Source organism: Centroberyx gerrardi, chromosome 23, assembly GCF_048128805.1.
Source record: "Centroberyx gerrardi isolate f3 chromosome 23, fCenGer3.hap1.cur.20231027, whole genome shotgun sequence".
Lineage (NCBI taxonomy): Eukaryota > Metazoa > Chordata > Actinopteri > Beryciformes > Berycidae > Centroberyx > Centroberyx gerrardi.
Window position 1 is genome coordinate 15,824,556 of NC_136019.1, and position 22,872 is coordinate 15,847,427.

A 22,872-nucleotide genomic window follows, 5' to 3' on the forward strand; every position below is an offset into this window, starting at 1 on the left:
CTACACCTATCTGTCTGTCTGTTCCTCTCTCCTCCATTTCTGTCTCATCTCCTTTTCTGTCTGTCTGCTCCTCTCTCTGTATTCCTCTCTTTATCTGCCTTTCTTTGTATTTCTGTCTGTAGCTTCCTCTCTCTCTCCCCCTCACACAGTCCCTCTCTGTCTCTCTCTTCTGCCTCTATCTGTCTCTCCATATCTCTCTGTATTCACTCTTTCACATCATTGTCCCCGTTGCCAATTAACTTGGAGTGCAGGTGGGTGTATTCATTAGTCAAATTGATTATCTTTCCTCTGCTCCATGAAAGCCAATCAGAGAGCAAAAGTGAGCCAAAGCCCTGTGATATCTCTACCGATTCTTCCGTTGCATCCCCAAAACACGGCAACAGTAAACATGTGTTCCCCCACGAATGATGCAGACCCCCTCTTATCCAATCAGGAACAAATATGTCACCTTGTTTTGACCTGTCATTCAAGCGTCCCCCTTGGGCCAGTCAGTGCTGTTTTGAAAATGCAAGAACGCAGTGGTGAGATGCATCATTTCCCCAAGTTTTATCAAACTCTGATCCCGATTTCATCATGGGGGATAATGAAGGTCAGACTAGTCTGCATTGTCTACTGCTAAAGAAACAGAGTGGAAGAGCCTCTCTGAAATCCCTGATGAATTCCTAATATAAAGAAAGCAAGCTGCCGTAAGCCTTGTGTTGTGTCTACTGCTAGTTATTCTTTGTCTGAATTTCTTGATAAAATATCTTAACTGCATGTGGAGACAGGCTATTACAACTAGTAGTTTCATGGGGAGAATGTGAGTTTGAATTAAAGGGGAACAATGGTCAATTTGTTTTAAATTTATGCTAATCTCAAAATAATACTTCATGTTACTTTATGAAAACAACTTGTAACACACACAAGCTTGCTCATTAATATTTCACATTGTCAATAACAATTACAAACAACTGTGCCTTAACTGTTCCATCCTCCAACATCGATGTCTTTTGCACTCAATCCGCAATGCATTTGTGTTTTTGCAAACTGTGTGCAGAGATCAAACATCATATGGCTCACATGTATAGAGATGAAAATTATCATACGTGGCACAAAACATTAGTTTTAGTTAGGCCATACATTATCAATGCTTAAGCATAATATATCCAACTCACAACAACTTCATTGTAACATAATGCATCTGCAGAATGAGGAACAGAAGAACAGAATGATGCAGCAGCAACAGATTCTCTCATTTCACATGAATTAACCTCTACAACAATTACACAATCATAACACATTCAACACATTAACTGAGCCTGGCCTTAGCAATGATTTTCAGTATGAAAAACAATTTGATTTTTTTTCTTTCTCATCAATCTAAATAACAGAAATGTATAAGTCGTGCCCCTAAAGGACTGCTGCATCAAGTGTGGGGGACAACTTGTTGACTGTTAGGAGGAAAACCAAAACCACTGGTGCCATAATCATCCCTCTCTCTGCTTCTGTCTCTCTGTCTCTGTTCCTTCTCTTTCTCTCTCTCTCTCTCTCTCTCTGTGACCCATTTCTGTATCTTCTCCCTGGTGCTCAACTGTACAATTACAGAATAGGCTTGGGATTCCAAAGCCCCTCTATTTTTTTTCCATGTCCCCATACACTCATTGAGTTTCAATAAAAACAGGATGCTTATCAAGGCGTTGGCCTTCACACACACATACACACACACACACACACACACACAGAGCTGAGAAGCTCAGCAGGATATATCATTTGTGCAGCCTGACAGAGAATAAAACATGCTGTCCCACAATCACACACACACACACACAGTTTGCACACAAGGGCTCCTTTAGAAAATAAGAGTACACTTGCATAACGGTCCTCTTACCGACATTTAATAGGCTTCTCTACTATGCTGATACCACTGTAGCTCTGTGTGTATGTGTGTTTGTCTATGTGCATGTGTGTGTGTGAGTCATCTGTCTCTCTTCGTTCTGATACAGGATCAGAGGAGATGTAACTGAACTTTGTGTTTTGAGTTTTCTGCGGTGTGTGTGTGTCTGTGCATGATTTTGGCGTGATTCTCTTTGTGTTCATGAGTACTTCTGAGAAAGCAGGCACACACACACACACACACACACACACACACACATACACACACACACACACACGATACGTTTGGTTGTTGGCAAAACGGTGTCAGTGTGTGATGTAACAGAGACGACAGAACGTCAAACGGTTGTATTAAAGCCCATGGGAGGAGACAGAAAATTGTAAGTGCTTTTTCTTGTACACACTCAAACACACACACACACACACAAACAGCTGTGAGAGTCGTGACCCCCGTTCCTGTCGTGAGAAGAGAAAAGTGCAAGTGAGTGACACCAAGTCAAAGAGAGAAAGAGAGAGAGAGAGAGAGAGAGAGAGAGAGAGAGAGAGAGAGAGAGAGAGAGAGAGAGAGAAGATATGGTTTTAGTCCAAGTTTCACTTTGGAATGGAAAATGGGCACCCCACCCACTTCCCATAATATACTGTACTCCATAGACTGACACACACACACACACACACACACACACACACACGGCTAAAATGAATAGTTTGGTGCTAAGGGAGACACATATGCTGCAAACTCTCCCTCTCACAGTCCATTCCCACCCTAATAGCTTCTCACAGACTGACACAATTAAGATTCCAGAACGCTCCCAGATTCCAGAACACTCCCAGATTCCAGAATGGCCTTAAGTTCCAGATTGCTGCCAGATTCCAGAACATTAACAGATTCCAGAATGGTCCCAGATTCCAAAATATACAGATTCCAGAATGCTCCCAGATTCCAGAACATTAACAGATTCCAGAATGCCCCCAGATTCCAGCACATTCACAGATTCCAGAATGCTCCCAGATTTCAGAATGCTTTCAGAATCCAGAACACTTCCAGATTCTTAAGGGTTCCTAGATTCCAGAATGCTCCCAGATTCCAGAATTGTCTCAGGGAAATTTGTTCTACTTCAGGGATGGGATTCCACTTCAATATTCTATTAACTTCATAGGATATCATGGATTAGTCTTGAAAATCTGTGGGAGATTATCAAACTAATGCCAAAATTCTGTTTTAGGGTGGAATTTATCTTTAAATCCATGGAATATTGAACATGTCTCAGCCAAACCAAACAGAATGTGATGGCTATGTTGGCCTAACTACAAATCCTATGAATGGAAGGCTGCCAAACTAAACCAGCTGAGGAGAGGAGAAGGCTTATGTTCTAAGTATAGTTTTTAGTTTACATTTCCTTTTGATATGGTTTAACACACTTACTACAATGATTGTCTTGTCTAGGAATACATACAGTATACAAGTACCTGCTATGCTAACTCAAAGCGAGAGATGAGATGAATGAGAAATAACCCAATTATGCGGTGGTTTTAGGTTTGGCAATATTACACTCACTGACTCACTCATCATGTGTATGGTAAAAAAATTCCCATATTTCAGACTTTGAGATGTAGATTGAGATGTACTGCCGATATTGCATTCTGTTACAATGCAAGATTAACATGCATTAAATATATTTCACCCTATACAGCATAACTTCTGTGCAGTTTGTGCAGTGTAGGGATAGAAGGACGGTGCTTCTCAACTAGTGGGTCACACCCCAAAAGTGGGTCTCTGACCTCTTTTAGCAGGGTGAAATTCCGACCAGACTTTCACTGGGCTGTTAGGTGTCAGTGGCTAAACTGATTATAACCACGATGTCAGGACCCTTGTGAACATCCAATAAGCCTGAGTAGAATTTCTAATAGCTGGACAGATAAACTTCTTATCTTTGATTTAAGCCTGCTTCCATTTTCAGCCAGAAGAATTCTGAGGTCACTGATGCTTTTGGACGCAATTTTACCCTCAATCCCCTGTCTCTTTTGGCCTATTCTCGCCTAATCCAAAATGTTCTTCCTGGGTTCACTGTGACTGCTAGGGATGTCACAGACTAAAAAATCAACTATGGGATATTTTCAGGAAACCAATTTTACAAGAGGACTGTGTAGTCCCATGTTAGGGAGGGATCTGAAGGCCTCTGTGTCACTTTTTTTCAAAGAAGCAACTGCCACAGGTCATATATAATACTACGCTAAAATAGATTTAGTTTGAGCTAACATAGTTTGTTAGTTGATTTTCATGATGAAGAACAACTTCATCATGAAACAACTAATATCTTGCTACTCAAAAGCAGCAGCTGAGACTTCACAGATGGGGTAAAACGTACTTCCTGATGCCAAGATGAATGAAAACCTCTGATGTCCAATTGGTATCAAGATATTATGGCATTTAACATGCTTCCAAGTCTTAGAGCTAAAAACATTTGTATTAGATTTTTACTGTACTAGACAATGGAGAGTGACAGGAAACGGTGCAGATTCAAACTGGAAATGTTGTTAGACAGCATGTATCAAAAAACAAAAAAAAAAACAAAACATAATTTCTATGAAACTAACACGGTAGAGATAATCTGAGCTCTAAGCCCTGTAAATGCTAATGGGACAACCAACTGGGTGTGGGACTGTGTACGAAGAGGTTATGGTAACTAGCAATCAAAGTATCCTCCACTGTGGAAAGAAGCATTTCTAAGAAAACAGCGCTGTGTAGGACAGCAGTGATATAGTAGTCCCACTGGTATTCGTGCAACTAGGAGGGTGTAGGCCTTAGGGTGAGCGGCCTCAGTATCAAGGAGTTAGGGTGACTATCATGTTTCAAACACTCAGTGCTATAAACACTTCTAAGAAAACATTGTGGAGGAAAGCAATGATCTAGTCCCACTGGTATCAGTGCAACTAAAAGGGTGTAGGCCTCAGTATCATGGAAATGTGGTGACTACATACCAGGTCTCCAACACTCCTTTCCAAACAGTTCTCTGCTTAAAGGCATTGCTACTTTATTACAGTGGAGAGAGACAGGAATCAGAATCCCGTTAATTGCCAAATACAATAAATGCACAGGAATTTGCCCTAGTGGCACTGGTGCAGAGACATCTGTAGAATATTTTCTAGATGTGTTGGGTGGGGATAATTTTGGTCTGGTTTTCGCATCTGGGTCCATTCCAGGATCAGTTCCAGTAGGTCTTGCAGTTTATTGGATATTTATATCATGATATTGATATAAATTATACTGTATATAGCAATTGTGTTGTTTTTTTTAGGGGTGGACTGAGTAATAAAGCCAGATGATGATGATTTTCATTGGATTTAGATGTTCTGGTGTTCTAGCTGTGGGGGAAATTTTCCAGTTGTGGAGTCACCATCACAGTTAAATGAATGTAACGGTAACACTGTATATCAACAACTTACCTTGAGTCTGCTGAGTGGCCAGCAGCTATATAAATTGAAAAATTGGACAGCATTCACATGTGAGTGTGTGCAACTATATGAATATGTAGAAAGGTGTTGCTTCCGGATGAATAAAGGCTAAAAAAGAATCAGAGTACATACTGACACGTGGCACCAGGACAACAGAGCCTCACACTCAGTGCAAAGTGACAACACAAGACATAAGATAGATGGTAGACTGAACATATCACTTTACATAATATGATATAAAGATGGGACAGAGGGGACGGCATGCGACAAAAGTCCTCAGATTTAAATGAGCAAGGTCACAGGTGGGATTACAGAGAGAGTTTGCATTGCTGTTTTATGGTATGAAGTGTAAGGATGACAGCGTAAGGAGTGTAAGGATGACACATCTAAGAAAACAATACTGTGGAGGAACGGAATAATCTGCGTAATTGAAAGAGTGTAGGCTTTGTTATCAAGATGATATGGAAACTATCATGTTTCCGACACCCCATATCAACCATTTCTGAGAAAACAAGACTGCAGTCAGTTCAGTTATTTTTTCTACTGACACCAGTAGCTATTTATCTCCATGGAATAAATATTTTAGATGGTGTATAAATATTTTTACAAGAAACACTTCATTGGTTAAATCAGCACTGTGCTTACCACACCTCTCACTCTCTTGCACTTGCTCTCATTTCCTCTCTTTTCCTCCCTCCCTACCCCTGCCGCTCTTTCTCAGTTTTTCTCTCTCTCACACTCTCTCGCTCTCTTCTGTTTCTCTCCCCCATCCTCTTGCACCCTCTACTTTCTCAGGACCACACTGCTTTAACTTTCATGTAATTACAAAAACAATTACATATCATTATGAAATTAGACTCTCTAAGAAGATTGACAAATGTTTGGGTTGCAGCCCGGTTCTATAAATTGAAGTCGTGAGATGTGTCTTGAGTGTTGAGTGAAGATATATGGCAGACTGTACAAAACACACAGTGTAGGAAGTGGGTCACGACCACACAGCTCAACTGAACGTGTAAGAAAGCGCAGGGGAATAGTATCGGGAAAGAGAGGTTGAGTAAAGTAAGTCTATTCAGTAGATAGCAAGTAAATATACAGTAGACCTCCTTAACTGTGTGTGTGTTTATGCTCCTTATTTGTTAGGTTATATACTGCTACATGTACTGTATAGGAGCTGTGTGTGCGTGTGTGTGTATGCGTGTACATGTGCATAACAACCTTGTGTGTGTGTGTGTGTGTATGTGTCTCCTACCATCAGTCTCAGTGTGTGTGTCCTCAGGTGAGGGAGTGTCATGGCCCCAGTCTGCTGCAGTATTGATCTGTACCACCAGGAGCCGCCTCAGCGACACCAAGTCAGCGCCTTTAAGCCCCGCCTCCAACTGGCGTACAACGCCCCGCCCTGGCTGGCTGGTCACCACGGTAACCTGGGAACACAGCCACAGGAAATGGAAAAATTGCCTCTGTAAACATGTTAACGCATTTGGCAAAAAATCACGTTTTAGGCTATAATAAGTAAAGACAGGTGGAGAATTCAACCCCAAGCATGGGAGGCTTTAATAACTTCATAAACTGAACAACATAAAATAAATAAAAAAATAAACTGAAAAACTCATGGGATCAGCAGACGTGGATCATATCGGAGGTTAACTTCAGGGATTTAGGTTGCCAGTTTATAAAGCAAGTTTCAAAGTTAATGTGGATGTTATTGAACCACTTCAATGAACTGAACAGAAGCAAAAATGCGATTCAATCAGCTAGCTGAAAGATAATTGGTGTCGGATTTTCTGTGTCAGGCTCATTGACACCCATACACGCAAAGATGTATGGGACAAACAGTAGTCACTAGTTATTCATCCTTTAAGTATCGTGATTCAGTAAAGGAAAGGCGGGCGTCAGGTTCCAGATCTTCTAAAATTGCGCGGGACACTGTAACTGCAGCAAAACTCTAGTGAATATCTATCCTAAATCATGAGAGATGACCTCATGTAACACTGTGCTAACAGACTCATGAATAGACAGATCAATTGATGTTTTGATCAGATTATACTTTCCCAAAATATCATCATCAGCATTAGCACTGCAATCATCATCATCATCACCATCAGTTGATGCAGCCCACATTTGCTGTATTAAATGTCATTATCCATTCTCCGCTATCATCATCATCATCATCATCATCATCACAGTCAACACCACCCAATCATCATCATCATCATCATCATCTTCATCATCATCACAGTCAACACCACTCAATCATCATCCCAGTGCATCATCATCCTCATTCATGTCATTTTGCCTTTGTCACAACACCACCATTTTTTTGTTTTCACTCCTGCACTTTTCCGTCACAAAACTAATTCAACAGAAAGCTTAACAGGAGGGAGGAAGGCTACTGATTATAGGCGGCAGCTGTGACATCAAGTGAACACAGGCTGTAGTTTCATGTGTAAAATCAGTTGGTCACACCTGGCAACAACAGTGTCTGACTCATCCCTTTCCTAACAGAAACTTGGTGACAGCCATGGAGCAGGGTTGTGGCGCTGACATGGCTGCTAATGAAACAGTAATATCAAACCAGACAGCCACACCTGGAAACCACAACGGTTACTGACACGTTCCTTCACTGACACAGCAGCCCTCTTCTCTAACCGACTCCATTTCAAACAGAGCTGATGTGCCCATGAGCAACTCTCTTTACCATCACGTGTAGAGCTGCTAACTGGCCAAAAGTAGAAGACTGTGGTTGCTGTAACTGAACATGTGTGTCGCAGGGTGTTGGCGAAAAAGGGCAAATATCTTCAGTCATCCTACTCTGGGTAAATAAGAGGTCAGAATGTTTTTTATGGTTGCTTTTTTTTTTTTTTTTAATGTTGTCTCTAATATTGCTCACTCCACCTCTTCTTAATCCTGTCCTCAAGGGTAAATCCATCACACTGTCTGAAGTGGTAACAATCAACTCATTCTTCCAGTAAAACACCCTCCCTTTGCGTGTCTTTATTGTTTTCACCCTGGGGAAATCATGGGCAGAGAAAGAGGACAAGACACGGTTTCCCTTGCTTCTACAGCTACTGTTAAAGTGCCTATGAGCAAGGCACATTAACCCCCCAATTTCTCCCTCAGACTTACTTAGCAGCCAACAGTAGAAGACTGTGGTTGTTCCCAGGTGTGAGGGTGTGCAACTCAGTGAGGCAGTAACAGGACGTTGTTGAAAAAAAGCAACTTTACCAGAGGTTAAGAGGTTTCTGATTGCTTCTGTTTTGATATTGACTCAAACAAATGTTCACCTCCCCTCTGCCTCAAGGGAAATCTAAACCATCACATAGAACAATGGCGATGATCAACTCATTTATTGGGTATAGAACATTCTCCCTTGGTCCCTAGCCAAGAAACATTGGTTTCAGTTTTACTGCCGCGCACTAAAACATAGTGGAGGACACAGTGGAGGACATGTTTAAATTTAACAAGGGAGATTGAGGACTTGTAGGTAAATCATTTTTCCCACACTGCAAAAAATGTCCATCTTAGGAAGTAATTTCGTCTCATATTTCTTAGTCTTAAAATGTTAATTTTCTTAAAACAAGCAAAAAGTGCTGCCAGTGGAGTGAGACAATTCCACTTGCTTCCAATGCCGTTTTACTTATTTCAGGGATTTTCCAGAAACTGGTGTAAGTTTTTTAAACAAGGCAGAATAAGGCAGATCACTCCACCAGCATCAAGAAAATGACATCCGATTCAAGAGGAGTCTTGAAACAAGTTGATTCCCTTTGGAAACAAATGAAAATGTCTCCTGTTCGCACATTTTGTTACTTGGTTTAAGACAAATAAGGTTTTAAGACTCAACGCTAGATTAAATGACTTGTTACAATGGATATTTTTGCAGTGCACACATTTTTTCATGAAATATACAGTTAACGAGTGGGATGCATTCAACACTGTGTTCAAGGGAGATGTTCCCACCTGAGCATAATTTAAAAAAACATCCTCCACAACACAACTCCATAACTTAACCTACAGTAGCTGTAGTGCTCCCACCCTATAACGGTTGCTTTATGTGCCTGTCTTCAGTTAAACTCAACCAACATTGTTGCTCTTCCCCAACCACATCAAAAAAGAACCCACAGAGTTTCAGTTTTATAATTACGCCACACTGTTCTTCTTCTTTCTCCACTCCTTCCGCAAAAAAACACTTGTTTGAATTGTTACAGCTGGCTTTATGAAAGCTCAAATTTGTGTTTCATGTTCAAGTTCAAATGTCATATGTTCAAAAGAACCGGCCAAGTTTAAAGCCCATGAATCACTGATTCTTTGCAGCTATCTCATGTAACCACTGACATGTACAGTAAGAAAAACAACATCACCACAACAAAGCATTCTTTGGGTCTGATGGTAGTATTTCTGTGCTGCTTTATGGACATGACATGCAGTATATTCCTGTTATTAAACTAAATGCATGATGTTAGAACCGCAACTTTTACAATCCCATTAAAGCAAACTTCCACCTTAAAACAAAATTGACATACTGAATGTTATTGTGATAAAACTCTAGACACTGTACACATACTGCAAAACTATGATATGATGAGAAAATATAACAATGGCAATTTCTTTACCTGGCTTGTTGCCATATCGTCTGTTACTTTAATGTTTACTATACTTGACAGCTAACATTATCTCACATATGTCAGAAAATGTTTCATGACTCTGGGAATAAACCAAACCACTGATAATGCATCGCAAAATGTTTTCCCTCAGCTCCTGACACAGTTGACTTTTTTCAGCCTCAAGATTTCTGCAGCAGAGTGATTTCATGCTGCAAAAGGAAACATCTAGCTGTATCTTTTTCAACATCGGTAACTGCTATATTTGGCGACAGAAAAAGCAGGAATCGGTTTTCTAAGGTGTGTGTACACGCCTCATGGGGGTAAACAGATAAACTGATGTTAGGCTGATGTTGGCCACGCTGCTGAATCACATGAACAATGGCAGTAAATGATGATTCTAATGGGATTATCTGAGTGGGTTCTGCTCTCTGCTTCCTGCTCTGTTTGGCCAAAACAGACTTAGGATCTGAGATGGATGGAGCTGTGAATGAGCCGACAACGACTGGGACACGTCTTTATGTAAGTAGGGACTCGTGTGCACAACACACACGCACACACACACAGACACAGAGGGAGGGTCTGCTCACATGCATGCATACACACACTGATTTTAGGGACACGTACACACACACCCACACACTGGGGACACACATATCCTGCCACACACACACGCACACACAAAGGGTCATGTGTCTGCTTAGTGTCTCTCTGGCCCCTAATAGTGCTATTCATATCTGCTGCTGTCGGAAACAGCGGGTCTTAGTGTAATCATCTGTCCAGAGCCTCCTAATAAAGCCGGCTGGATTTGAAAAAGCACCATCAACAACCCAGAGCCCAGTGTCCAGAGGACCAATTGTTGGAATTTAACAAGGAGGACAGTGACCGGCTAACATTCTGCCTACAATCTAAATTTAACAAATGAAATGCTTTCGGTAATGTCGGCTAACCTTCCTACTCCCCTAAAGATACTGCGCTCTGCTTGTATCTAAAATAGTTGTGACATTGATGGGTCTGGAACTTTTTTAAGCCCCCGCTGATTTTTAATTGCTGGAACTATATCTTGTTGCAAAACAATATTACGCTAAAGCTGGCAGTACATGGAGTATAACATAAATATAGGGACTACTATTTCGAAATGGACTGGTGAATCCAAGTGATAGCTATGATCCTTTACTGATTTCAACAAGTAGGGGAGATGTACTGTACAAGAGGGGGGAGAAACAGATTAGACAGGGATTTTTAAGCCTTGAAACAATTTTGAAATGGATCTCAATACTAGGAAGGTGGTTTATTTGTACACTCAATGTATTTGTCGCTTGTAAGCGATAGCTGATTGGAAATTCTGAGAACTACTGAGGCTTTGCTGATTTCAATGGCACGGCTCTTCTAGACAGATGGCCCTGCAGCAACTGAATGGAGCTCATTTCCTGCATTAACGAGAAATGCACATGAGCTGGTTTAAAGTGGTCTGTCTAATATTAGATGTGAAAAGCGCTCAGCCACTAAAAGGGACAGTTAACAGAGACTTTTTAAACCTTGTTTTTTTAAATATGTAAATTAGATTTCTGATTCAATATTGTTTTTTATAGCTCCTAAATACATTGGAGTGGATCTGAAGAGAGCTGAGTTAAGAGGTGTAAATGGTGCCTATTCGCTACATTAGCATGAAGCACAAAGCTTGAATACCAAAGTGGGCCTATTCAGTCTGAGCTAGTCTGCAGTTGCAGAAGTGCTTCCTCATAATGGATCTGAAGAGGTCTAAACAGCCAATGGGAGCTTTCATATCTGATAGTATCTGCTGAAATGGTTAGATCTTCATTAAAAAGGTGTAAATGTTGATAAACTGGTATGGCATCACCAGCTTCATCTAATACTGAGTTCAGTGAAGTTCAGTTTTCAGTCCCAGAGTATGATTGATTGCAGGGAATACAGGAAGCAGTGGGGATGTAGCTCAGTGGTAGAGCGCATGCTTCGCATGTATGAGGTCCTGGGTTCAATCCCCAGCATCTCCACTTCTTATGGTGTACTACTGTGATCACTTTAAATGAAACAAGTTAATTAACGCTCTTTAAGCAATAGTTAGTGTTAGTGTAGGGTGTGTGTGCCACTATAGCATTGTCAGTGAGTAAAATATAGGAGATAATGGGGTGACTATTGGACCCACAGTGCAGTCTCTTGGCTACAAAACACTTGGATTATGCTGCATAAGTTGTTTGGAGACATTTGATGGACATTTAAAACTTTTAGGACAGTAAAAAGTTGGCCCTGTTAACTTCAATAGTTTGGGAGAAGACTGAGATGGAGCTATGGGGGCTAACTCGCTGTGTGATTTGTGGTCCAACTTCAGTGGGGTTTCAACTGACATTGCGGTAAGTAGGTAACTGAATTTTCATTTGGGATTAATTGTTTACTTAAATTGACATCGGAACTCCTACTTGCTTACTGTAGCTAAATACCAAAAACATAACATGTAAATGTAAACTCATTAAGTCTCTAACAATCTCAAATGAGCCTGTGTGTGTGTGCAAACACAGAGAGACTTACAAGTCTCTCTGTGTTTGTGTGTGTCTGTATACATGTCTATTGCTAGCTGTAGAGTCAATGGTGTTGCAGCGATCGGCATGGCATCTATCAACACTAGTAAATGATTGGCTGGTGATGGCAATGTGACCAAAAAGTGCAGCTGCAGCCAACTTTACCGCATCGCCAAAGGAAGAAACTAGTTGACCGTTGCCAGTATTTCTTTGACTAGAAAATGACTGGTCTTCTGGCAACTGGTTTCTGAAGTTGCTGATTGTGTAACTCACCTCCACAGATGTGTTGTTGCTGGCCTGGTTGCCAGCGCTGGTATGTCTGGTGTACTGTTTAAACTGCTGCAGGCTGTCCAGCACTGCCTGACGCAGCAGCTCCCCTCCTCTGGCTGGTCCTCTGATACAGCCTTCACCTGGGATAGACCTCAGCTCCTCAACACAGGAGCGAAGCCTGGCCAGGTTACCACGAACCTGCTAAAAATAGGGAGGGAGAGAGAGAAGAAAAAAAGGGAGGAAGATAGAGTGAGAGATGGGGTGGGCGAGGGAGCGACAGAGAGAAACAGAGGGAAGAGAGGTGTGAGAGAAGGAACAAGAGAAACCAATTTAGAGACAGAGAGAGAGAAATTGCTTGGTACATTCCTCTTTTCATTCCTCTCACACAGCCTTCACCTACAATAGGCCACAGCTCCTCAAACTATTCGAACTTTGTTGATTTCAATGGCTCCTTCTTCCCAAATAGACAGCTCTTCAACACATGAATGGGGCAATTCCTCTAGATTAGCATGAAATGAGCACGAACACACACTCACTCGTTCTCACTACAAGTACAAGCACACTTCTTTGTCTCTTTCTAGCCACAAATGGCAATACACTCCTACTGCAATCTCTCTCTATATCTATCTATTTGAAATGGTAAACTGCAAGATCTTTATCTATATATTTTTTTTATTTTGGCAACATCTGCACTTCCCAGAAATCACTTGTCAATCAGTGTGTCCAGTAGTGTGATGTCTTTTTCCTTGGATTTTCTGTTGGTTAAGTTTGAGTTTCTGAAGGTGGCGCTCCTTTCTTTGTCTGTCCCAGTTCTTCTTCTATTTATTCCAAACAAACAGCAGTTGTTGCTGCCTCAAACGTCAAACGGATCACTCCTTGTCAGCCAGAGGATTTTTCCTGGGAAAGACCTACCCATTCCCAGGTGTTTAGAACATCAAATGCAAAAGCTTTCATGAACTGCCAAGGACACTACTGTGTTATATCAATCAGTGATAGAGAGCAGCAAAATGGACATTTATTTATATATAAATATCACACTTGATAACACGGGGGCTTGAACTTGGTTCCTCTGATGGACAGTGTCTAACGCTAACTCTATCTGTCTGTCTCTCTCCATCTCTTTCTTACCACAAACGGCAGTAGACACTCCTGCTGCCTGCCGATGGCGTACAGGCTGAGCAGCGGTATCCTGCAGGGTCCGTCCAGACTACAGGCCAGGGACAGGAAGTTATCCAGGGCCTCGCAGAGCACAGTACCCGTTTCGGACCACCAGGGCGGCAGCGCCTCCACGATCAGGACCCTGGGCGGCTGCCGCAGAAACGAGGAGGGCCAGCACACCGGGCTCCCGGCATGGGAGGAGCCTGCTGGCCTCTTCCTGGTGTCCATGGAAACGGGAATCTGAAAACAACAACAAAGAAAAAACGGCAACATTCAGGGACAAAGAAAAGGTCAAATGTTAGCTGGCAAAAAGTAACATTGACAGAACAATTAACTTTTAGTCAGCATTTTTCTGAAGATACAAGGTAACATTTCATCCCCAAGACGTAAAATGTTTTGTGTCTTTATGGGTATCAGTTAAATGTCATGTGTAATGTTTTGTACCAAAATAGGTACCAAGCCCTAATTTTGCATGCAGTGTTGCTCCTCCATCCCTGTGCAAAACCCAGCTCAACGGCAACTTTACCAGTCAGTATCTCTAAAGCCAGAAAAAAGCCTGAGTGAGCAACCTAAAAATGTTCTCAGAGGCGTTTGTTTAAGCCTTTTCAGCTCGACTCTTCCACGTCTGTTGATAAGCTTTGCCGACACAGCATCCAACAAATTTAGGAGGCCATGGGGAGGAAAACAAACAATAACAAAACAGAACAAAAAGCAAAAGTACAATGATAAACCACTGCCCTGTAATGATAATTAGCCAATATAGTTACTGTAACAACAATCATTAAAAAGTACACTGTGTGTACCAACAATAAACTAAATAAATAGGACATGAATAAATAGCCTAGATGAATGTGTGCAAATATGTAAGTCACAATAGAATCTAGGTTATAAACAATTCAGTTTGCACATATCCTAACTCAGAGTTTCCCCAGAGTTCTGGAGAGGCTAATGTGATAAAGTTTCCACTAAGGTAGGCTTTGTGCAGTTATGACTCAAAGGTGTACGACTGTTTCATGATCAAAAATAAGACTTTGGGAACCCACTGAGGAGTCACCAAGACACCAAATATTTTGCATGGATTTTGCATGATGATTCAAATTTCCCCTTATGTGGTCAGAAAAAACACTTAGGTGGGCTGCTTAAGAGTTATTATGCAGAGAAGACCCTCAGTTTGGAGGGAATGACTTTAGTTTACTGAAATCTATGCTCTTGATGTTTTTTAGCTTATTCTTCACTAATTTATAGCAGTTTGAATTATTATTGATTACATCACAGCTACATGACACACATTTTGTAGTTTTGCCAAAAGTCCATGACAAAAAGTAGCATTTGTATGTAATAATGTTGTATTCAGTATTAGTATTAGTATTAATAGGTCAGTGAATTCTGACCTCATAAAACAAACAAGAATTTCGCTCTGAATCACATTTTAGGTAAAAAAACATTCCAGACCCCTAAACGGTTTATAAGCACGCGTCTAGGCACGCATCTGTGAGCGTATGTGAGCCTTTACCTAATAGATGGGGGTGGAAATAATCCCGCTTGTCTTTTTTGTCTTTTTCTTTACAATTTCACAATCATTAACAGATGGACAAAGCCTGGGCTGTGCGGCTGTCAGAAGGCAACATCAGACACAATAGTCTGTCATGCAACATAGAGGATGTGGCCAGAAGAAGATCTATTGTGATTCACAGTCTACTGCACTGGGAAAAACCCCACAGTTCGCCGAGTCAATCACACCATCTGAAACTCTGTCATTATGGGATGTGTGTCTGTGTGAATCCGTGTTTTCTGTGTATTTGCGCGTATGATGCATGTCATCATCATTACAGAAGGGAAACCCCTTATTTGGCAACATCAATGACCCCCTAGTTAGACACACATCAGTGCAGTTAGTCATTTCATGTTCACACCTCAGTGAGCGAGAACAGTGAAGGAAACAGAATATGAGTTTGCTGAGGAAATAGGGATTAAATCAACGGACTGCTCTCGACATTTTCCCCAAAACCATGTTACATATTTCTGGGATTTTCCTTATTAGATCATGGTACGTTGGTAACATTTTGAGGCAGCAGATGACCAATATTTCTTGCAGCAATTAATAGAAATGAATACACGTATAGAACAGCCACAGTTAGTGGTCTTAGTTTTCAACACTGCTCCTGTGCAAAACCCACACAGCAGAGCAAGAGCTTGTAAATGTTTTCAGCCCCAGATACAAATTGAGTAAATATAGTAATTAGGCCTGAGACCCACTGTCATTAAGACACACTGGTATAAATGTCTCCTCACATTCATTCAGTGGTACAGAACACTGCAACCACTGCTACAAAATGTGTAATTAACAAAAACTTGTATATCTGATTCTTAATTTATACTGCTGCTACTACTACTACTACTACTACTACTACCACTACTACTACTACTACTACTACTACTACTACTACTACCAATACTACAACTACTACTACTACTACTACTACTACTACTACTAATACTACTACTACTACTACTACTACTACTGTTTCCCACAGTGCTTTATAGCCAAGGCTGGCTGCCTTAGCAAGTATTGTCAGAAGCCTTGGCTGAGAAATGCCTACAAAACTAATATTTCATTGCATTAATGAATTTCAGTTGGACCAAACTGTCACCCAAAGTTTCTTGTGTTACCTGACCGAATCTACTGTACTATATAATGATAATAATAGTATTATATAGTATTATAATAAATAATACTATATAATACTCTACTGTATCAAGTCTAACAGCAAAATGCCATACAATATTTTTTTAAATGAGTAGAGCCCCAAGCAAGCGAGTTCATAGAACATTGTGAGTCATTTCATGTTCATAAGTGAGAGAGAACAGTTCTGAACAGCTCTATGAAGGCTGACTGAGTGAGAGTATGGAGATTTAGCACTATTGGAATAGAGTGTAAACAATCTATAGAGTGGCATTCGCAGTTAGTTGTGCTGATGCAAACAACCACCAACAAACAAATCTTCTCCCTTGTGTCTTACACTATGGGTTAGGGCCCAAAAATGGGACATTGTCTGGCAGTAAAATGTGTCCCAGTGTGAGATACAACATTTCTAAGAACCCAGACTGTACAGGGCTAGTTGTGTTTACAGATCCCCTTTCAGATTTGGGTATTGAATTAATTTAGGGCCGGATGGAATATTTCACTATTCTGTCTTCATGCTGCCATAAATCTGCCCCAAGGCCTGTCTGGCCTCCCTTGTCAGCAGCTGTCACTGGGCCTTAACAACTTTTCTGGGGGGGAAACCAAGGAAGTCTGTCTTTTTTAATCTAGCTCTGGTATGAATATGCTTTCATCACACTGAGTTGCAGGCGGTCTCGCTACAGCCCAGACATTGGCTGGATTTTAGACAGAAAAAACTTAAGAGAAAAATAATTTCTGACTGAAGAAAACAACTCTCAATGGAAACTAAATATCCAGTTTGCCTTGACCATCATGCTATCATATATGGTAACAGTTTTCCAATCCAAACACAAACACACACACACACACACACACACACACATACACACACACACACACATACACACACACACACACACACACACACACGCACACACACACACACACAAAGTCACACTGGCCTTCTGACAACCAACAAGGTCGGAGGCTGTTATGCGACAGATTTAGACTAGAGATAGAAACAGCAAGAACAACGCGTCAATACGAAAACATCTGAAGGCTTGGGCTGCAGAATGAAAACCACTGACGTAAATATCAGAGAGAGAATCCCCTCCAGTCTTTTATCTTCCTAGCTGTTGGATCCAATGTCCTGAAACCCTCTGTTCTGTTCTGCTCCCGTCAGAGAGAGAGGCTATTCTAACAAAGGACATACTGTGTTTGCGTGTGTTACCTTTCTCAGTTTCAGCTTTGTTTTCTGATCCTCTGCACCTTCTCATATGTCTCTGACTCAGTTCCCATCCAAATTCTATCCCTCTCTCCACCCAAATCTTATATCATTTACCGTCTCCCCTTTTGCCCTCGGCCTTTGTCCCCTATTCCGCTTTCAAAGAACATTAAAGAATGCAATCTGCTTCAATCAGATAAACAAATATTATAGCCTTGTTTTGCCAAGCCATGGGTCTTGTCCAATTACATATTTGATTTCAATTCTATTTCTCATCTCAGAAACAATTCTTACCAAAGCAGTACACACAATTGTCAATTTTATAAACCTGCAACCAACCGTTTCTACATACAAAAACCATCTTAAGATGATCCATTGGTTTGAAAATATGTAAGACCATCAATAACTATTATAACAATTAAAAAAGAGAACATGTCGTTTTCAAATTATCCAAAAGTCAGTAAAGTGTTAGGTGCTTGCTATTGTCTGTGTGTGTGCACGTGTGTGTTGAGCCATGCTGGTCATATTTATGAGCATTTAAGGTCTCTAAAAGGTAAGAAAAACAGTGTGACGAAAAATGATGGAGAGGAGGAAGGTGTATGAGAAGGCAGAAAAGAAAGAATGACAAAGAAGAAGCAAAAAAGGAAGGAGCTACAGTAAGGAGGGAGGAGAGCTGAAAGAAGCCCATGTTAATAAAGGTGAACAGCGAGAAATATTACTGCCTGGACGGTTGAATAAAGTTATGTTAGCTAAATGGATGTAAGACATACTGCCAGTTAGGTTTAGCTATCTATGGGCAGACTAAGCTAAATTTACATTATTTGCCACTACATTAACATAACATTACCTTAGTTTTACCTCTCTTCAGTTGGTTTGGAGCTGGAATATATGAGTAAATATAGAATATTCTCCAAAGTATCCACAGGAAAATTAGACTAACAAAACAACACAGGTTAACTACAACTTTTGCCTGACGATTTCCTAGCTAGCTGGCTAACGGTACCTGTAAATAAAGTCGAGTTATTTCTCAAACCTGATTGGCCAGCTCCGTACCAGCACGTGAACACCGTCTGTCTCCCGCCTCTCCGCGGCGCTGCTAGCACAGCTGCACGCGGAACATCCAGATGTCAAGTCAAAGATTGTCTATTGAGGAGATGAATCACTCAATAGCGAAAAGTAACTAGCATGTGAAGATCTTAAGTTAAAGTAAAAATTTCACAGTAAAACAAATTCCACTTCCTTTTATTAATTAGATACTGCTAATTAAAGAACAGAATGGATCTGTAAAATCAAGTGCTGTCCATCTTGATGAAGTTTCATAGCGTAAAGTAGAGGAGTGAACAGTGAAGTGTCATTGTTTCTGACTCACCTGACTTTGCCTCTTGGAAAATGGCCCTACCAAGTCATTTAGTCTCATTTTAAACTTTACAATGTTATTTTTCGTAAAGTAAGTGGCAAATTCTGCCAGTGGAGTGAGATAATTAAATTTATTTCCAATATAGTTTCACTTGTTTAAGGAAATTTCTTCAAACAAGGTAAACTGAGTGCAAATTGGTTTGCATTGGAAACAAAAAAGCTAATCCCACTGCCAGGTTTTTTGTCTTATTTTAAGAAAAATATGTGTTTAAGACAGCAGCAGGGTTGGCTATAGGTGAGCGCATAACCGCATCTATTATTCTCTAATATCTGCAACAGACAAACAAAAACAGAAAGACAAACAGCACAACTCAAAGTAACCTACTTGTTTTTCTCTTGAAATTAGAAGGAAAACAAAACCCCCAACTTTTTAGAAGTCTGAAGTTTATTTCAGAACTTTTCCCTCTCATCCTGCCCTCCTTCCATGTTTCTTTCCACTTCTCCTCTTTTAGAGATAAACAGAGAAAAATATAAATGAGGGACGTGGGGGAATGAAAGAATGAATGATATGGAAATTTGTCCCTGAATCTGGGCCTGCTTGATTCAATTGCTCTTACTCAGTCTCTAAGTTGTGTGTGTGTGTGTGTGCGTGTGTGTGCGTGTGTGTCGAAGCGTGTGACCACCTCTCCTAAACCATAAAGGTACTAACAAGATGTGAAAGGGGTTGGAGATGCGTGAAATAAAATATGAGATGTTCGTTTTTCCTCTCCGTCCTCCATAACCTGGCGTGTGTGTGTGTGTGTATGTGTTGTGTGTGAAGGGGGCTGTGTAAAGTGCTGCAGTGTGTGTAAGAGGCTTAGGTGAATGCTGGGTTGTGAAATGAGAGCTGACTGATGCACTGTCACATTGCTCACACACACACACACACACACACAGAGTGCAACACGTTACTTTGTCAGGGTGTAGGAGATTGACAAGAATAAATGTGGAACATGCACATCTGTTCATGGGAGATAAGACGAGGTGTGTGTGTGTGTGTGTGTGTGTGTGTGTGTGTAAGACAGAAAGAAACTAACCTTCGCCAACTCTCTGTACCTGGCAGAATCATTCCCAGATGAATTTCTGCCCACTGGAGGTCCTGATTCAGAAGGCTCAGCCTGTGTGTGTGTGTGTGTGTGTGTGTGTGTGTGTGTGAGTGTGAGTGTGCGTCACCCGATGATCGGGGCTTAATGTCTCCGGTTGGGTGATGGCTGAGCAGATTCAGAAAAAGTTTTCTCTCCTTTCCCCAACTTTGCTCCTTGCAAGTTCCTTCCTTCCTTCCTTCCTTTCTTCCTTCTTTCCTTCCTTCCTTCCTTCCTTCCTTCCCTATCCTCTTTATTCCCTCTCTACTTTCCAGAGATCAATGATCTGGCATGATTTAAAAAGTAAAAAATATGCTGAACAGATGGTTTGACCAATTCTCTCTCTCTCTCTCTCTCTCTCTCTCCTACTCTCTCTCTTTCTCAATCTTCCTCTCTTTCAATCCCTGCTCACTCCTCCTCCTCCACGTCCCACCTGCCTGTCAGCGCTGTAAACTCTAATTTGATCTGTAATGTAAATGCTGCTCATAAGATTACGACTGGGATGCATAGATTTCACCGGGGGATTCTCCCACTGAGGGGGATGTGAGCTTTTCAGTTGATTTCAAATACCAAGGCCCATGTAAAGGGATTGGGTGCACCGATATGATTGGTGCTTAATCACACTCACGCACTGACACACACACACTCACACACACACAGACTACTAGGTCAATAGGAGCTTTGCTACAGGCTACTAATCCGCTATGCCTTTTTGATTTGCTCTGGGGGATTGAGGAAAGTTTGCCCAATAGTTTTTGGTACTTATTCTGTATACTAGTTGCTGTTTTTCCTGCTTATGTCTTTTCCATTTGCAGCGCGGGAATGACTTAAAGTCGGGCTTAATAGTTTTTGGATCGTAATGATTACTTTTAGTTTGCTGCTTTGGTTCGCTTTGTTTTCTAATTTACTGTGTGCGATGGAGGTTCAATTAATGTTAAGTCAGTTGTATTAAGCTGTTTGCTGCCTTGAGGAGTTTTAGGTTATTTTTCTCAACAGGAGTATGAAATAGCAAAAAAAAACCTTCAGTACATGCTGGCAGTTTGTTGAGTAGGGTCAGATGGTGGCAGATTGGGGTTATTGTGTTTTTATTGATGTTGCAAGACCAAAGCTGCTTGGCCAATGTAATTATTCATTGAAAATAATGTACTATGTAATGTGTTATCTGTCTAATTTCTTCATAAAATGTCCTTCACATGGATAAGGATGCTGCTTAGTTCATGCAACATTCAACACTTTTTAGAATAGAATAGAATAGAATAGAGGGATAGCTTAGAGGGAAGTCAACTCACACAGTTGCTGCTCTAATGGGAGAGCTTTAAAGGATGGGTGCAGCACCTTCATGGCTTAATGGTCTTAATGGTAGTTCTGGTTTCTCTCACATGGATTAAGTTTAGCATAAGAGGTCATTGCCCAAACATCTCTAGACACCAATCCATTTCTGAAACAGAACTTAAATCCACATCAAACCTGGCTCGTTCTTTAAATCTGGAATATCTATTTAAATATATACTTTATTGGTTTCGGTCTTACACTCGCATCACTATTTAGGTCAGTACAAATCTCTAAAACACATGTGTGTATATGTAGCTTACACACAAACACGTTAACAAGAAAAACATGTGCTCTTTACATATGGTGAAGTCAAAATGAATATGTAACTCGTAACTCTTTATTACATGTTGACTGAGCCCAGTCAGCCCGTGCAGGAATCCAGTGTAAAAACAAAAGGCTTGTTGCAGCCTGTTAGTGAGACCGTGCAGTGATACGCTCTGTGTAACAAGCTGCTGTAGAGGCAAACACAGTGTTGCCACAGCTTCAGTAAAATTGCTTGTGTACGATACTGAACTTCCCTCTCACGCATCCCATCTTCACACGGCAGGCCTGAGGTCTGTGCTTCTCACATCAAGTTTCCATCTTAAAAAGTCATTTAGGCTTGCATTCAGTGTTAAGATCTCATTTTTCTTAAAGCAAGTGAAAATATCTGCCGGTGTGATGAGATAATGACTTGTTTCCAATGCAGTTTCAGTGAAATAAGGGAGATCGGTTGATTTGCATTGGAAGCAAGTGGAATTATCTCATCCCATTGGCAGATTCCTCCACGTTTTTAAAGAAAAATACAGTTTTAAGACAATATTAAATGATGAAATTACTTGTTACGGTGGACTTTTTTGCATTGTTTAGTTTGGTCTGGCTTCAGCAGTGAAGAAGAAAGGAAACCTGTGCCCACTCAATGCTGAGCGGTTATTCATTTTATGTGTCATGTTGAAATTAATAACTATTAGATTATTAGACTGTACTTCTTGGGGTTTGACAAGAAATACAAGAAAGGGAAGAGATCACAAGTGACGAATGTAGTGAACATATCACATGATAGGACTGCAACACGGGATAAACAGCTGCTGTGTCTTGGGGAGGGTTCCTGAAGACAAGTTTAAATCAGCTTTGATAGCTGAAAACCAGACCGGCGTAACAACCCAGTTTTGAACCCAGGTCTCCCATGTGAGAATATAGTCAAGTATGAATGAAGGTCTGTCCCCAGGGATCCACAGCAGGGGGCTGTGTGACTCCACTCTGATCTGCAGTACTTATACGTTCTACCTGACATGTAAAACACAAGAGTAAA

At 40.9% G+C, this 22,872-nt stretch overlaps 1 protein-coding gene and 1 non-coding gene across 2 annotated transcripts in view; one reads left to right on the plus strand and one right to left on the minus strand.

Moving 5' to 3' along the window:
* m1ap (meiosis 1 associated protein) overlaps positions 1-14,113 on the minus strand; it is a 42,057-nt gene extending 27,944 nt beyond the window's left edge. The window contains exons 1-3 of the mRNA XM_071923121.2: positions 13,856-14,113; positions 12,731-12,928; positions 6,575-6,746 (exon numbers count right to left, since the gene is read on the minus strand). Of these exons, the coding sequence (XP_071779222.2) occupies positions 6,575-6,746; positions 12,731-12,928; positions 13,856-14,113 (628 nt within the window). The remainder of the gene's footprint in view (positions 1-6,574; positions 6,747-12,730; positions 12,929-13,855) is intronic.
* On the plus strand, positions 11,864-11,935 carry trnaa-cgc (transfer RNA alanine (anticodon CGC)). The gene has a single exon. It is a non-coding gene; the product is annotated as a tRNA-Ala (tRNA).
* Positions 14,114-22,872: the final 8,759 nt, after the last annotated feature.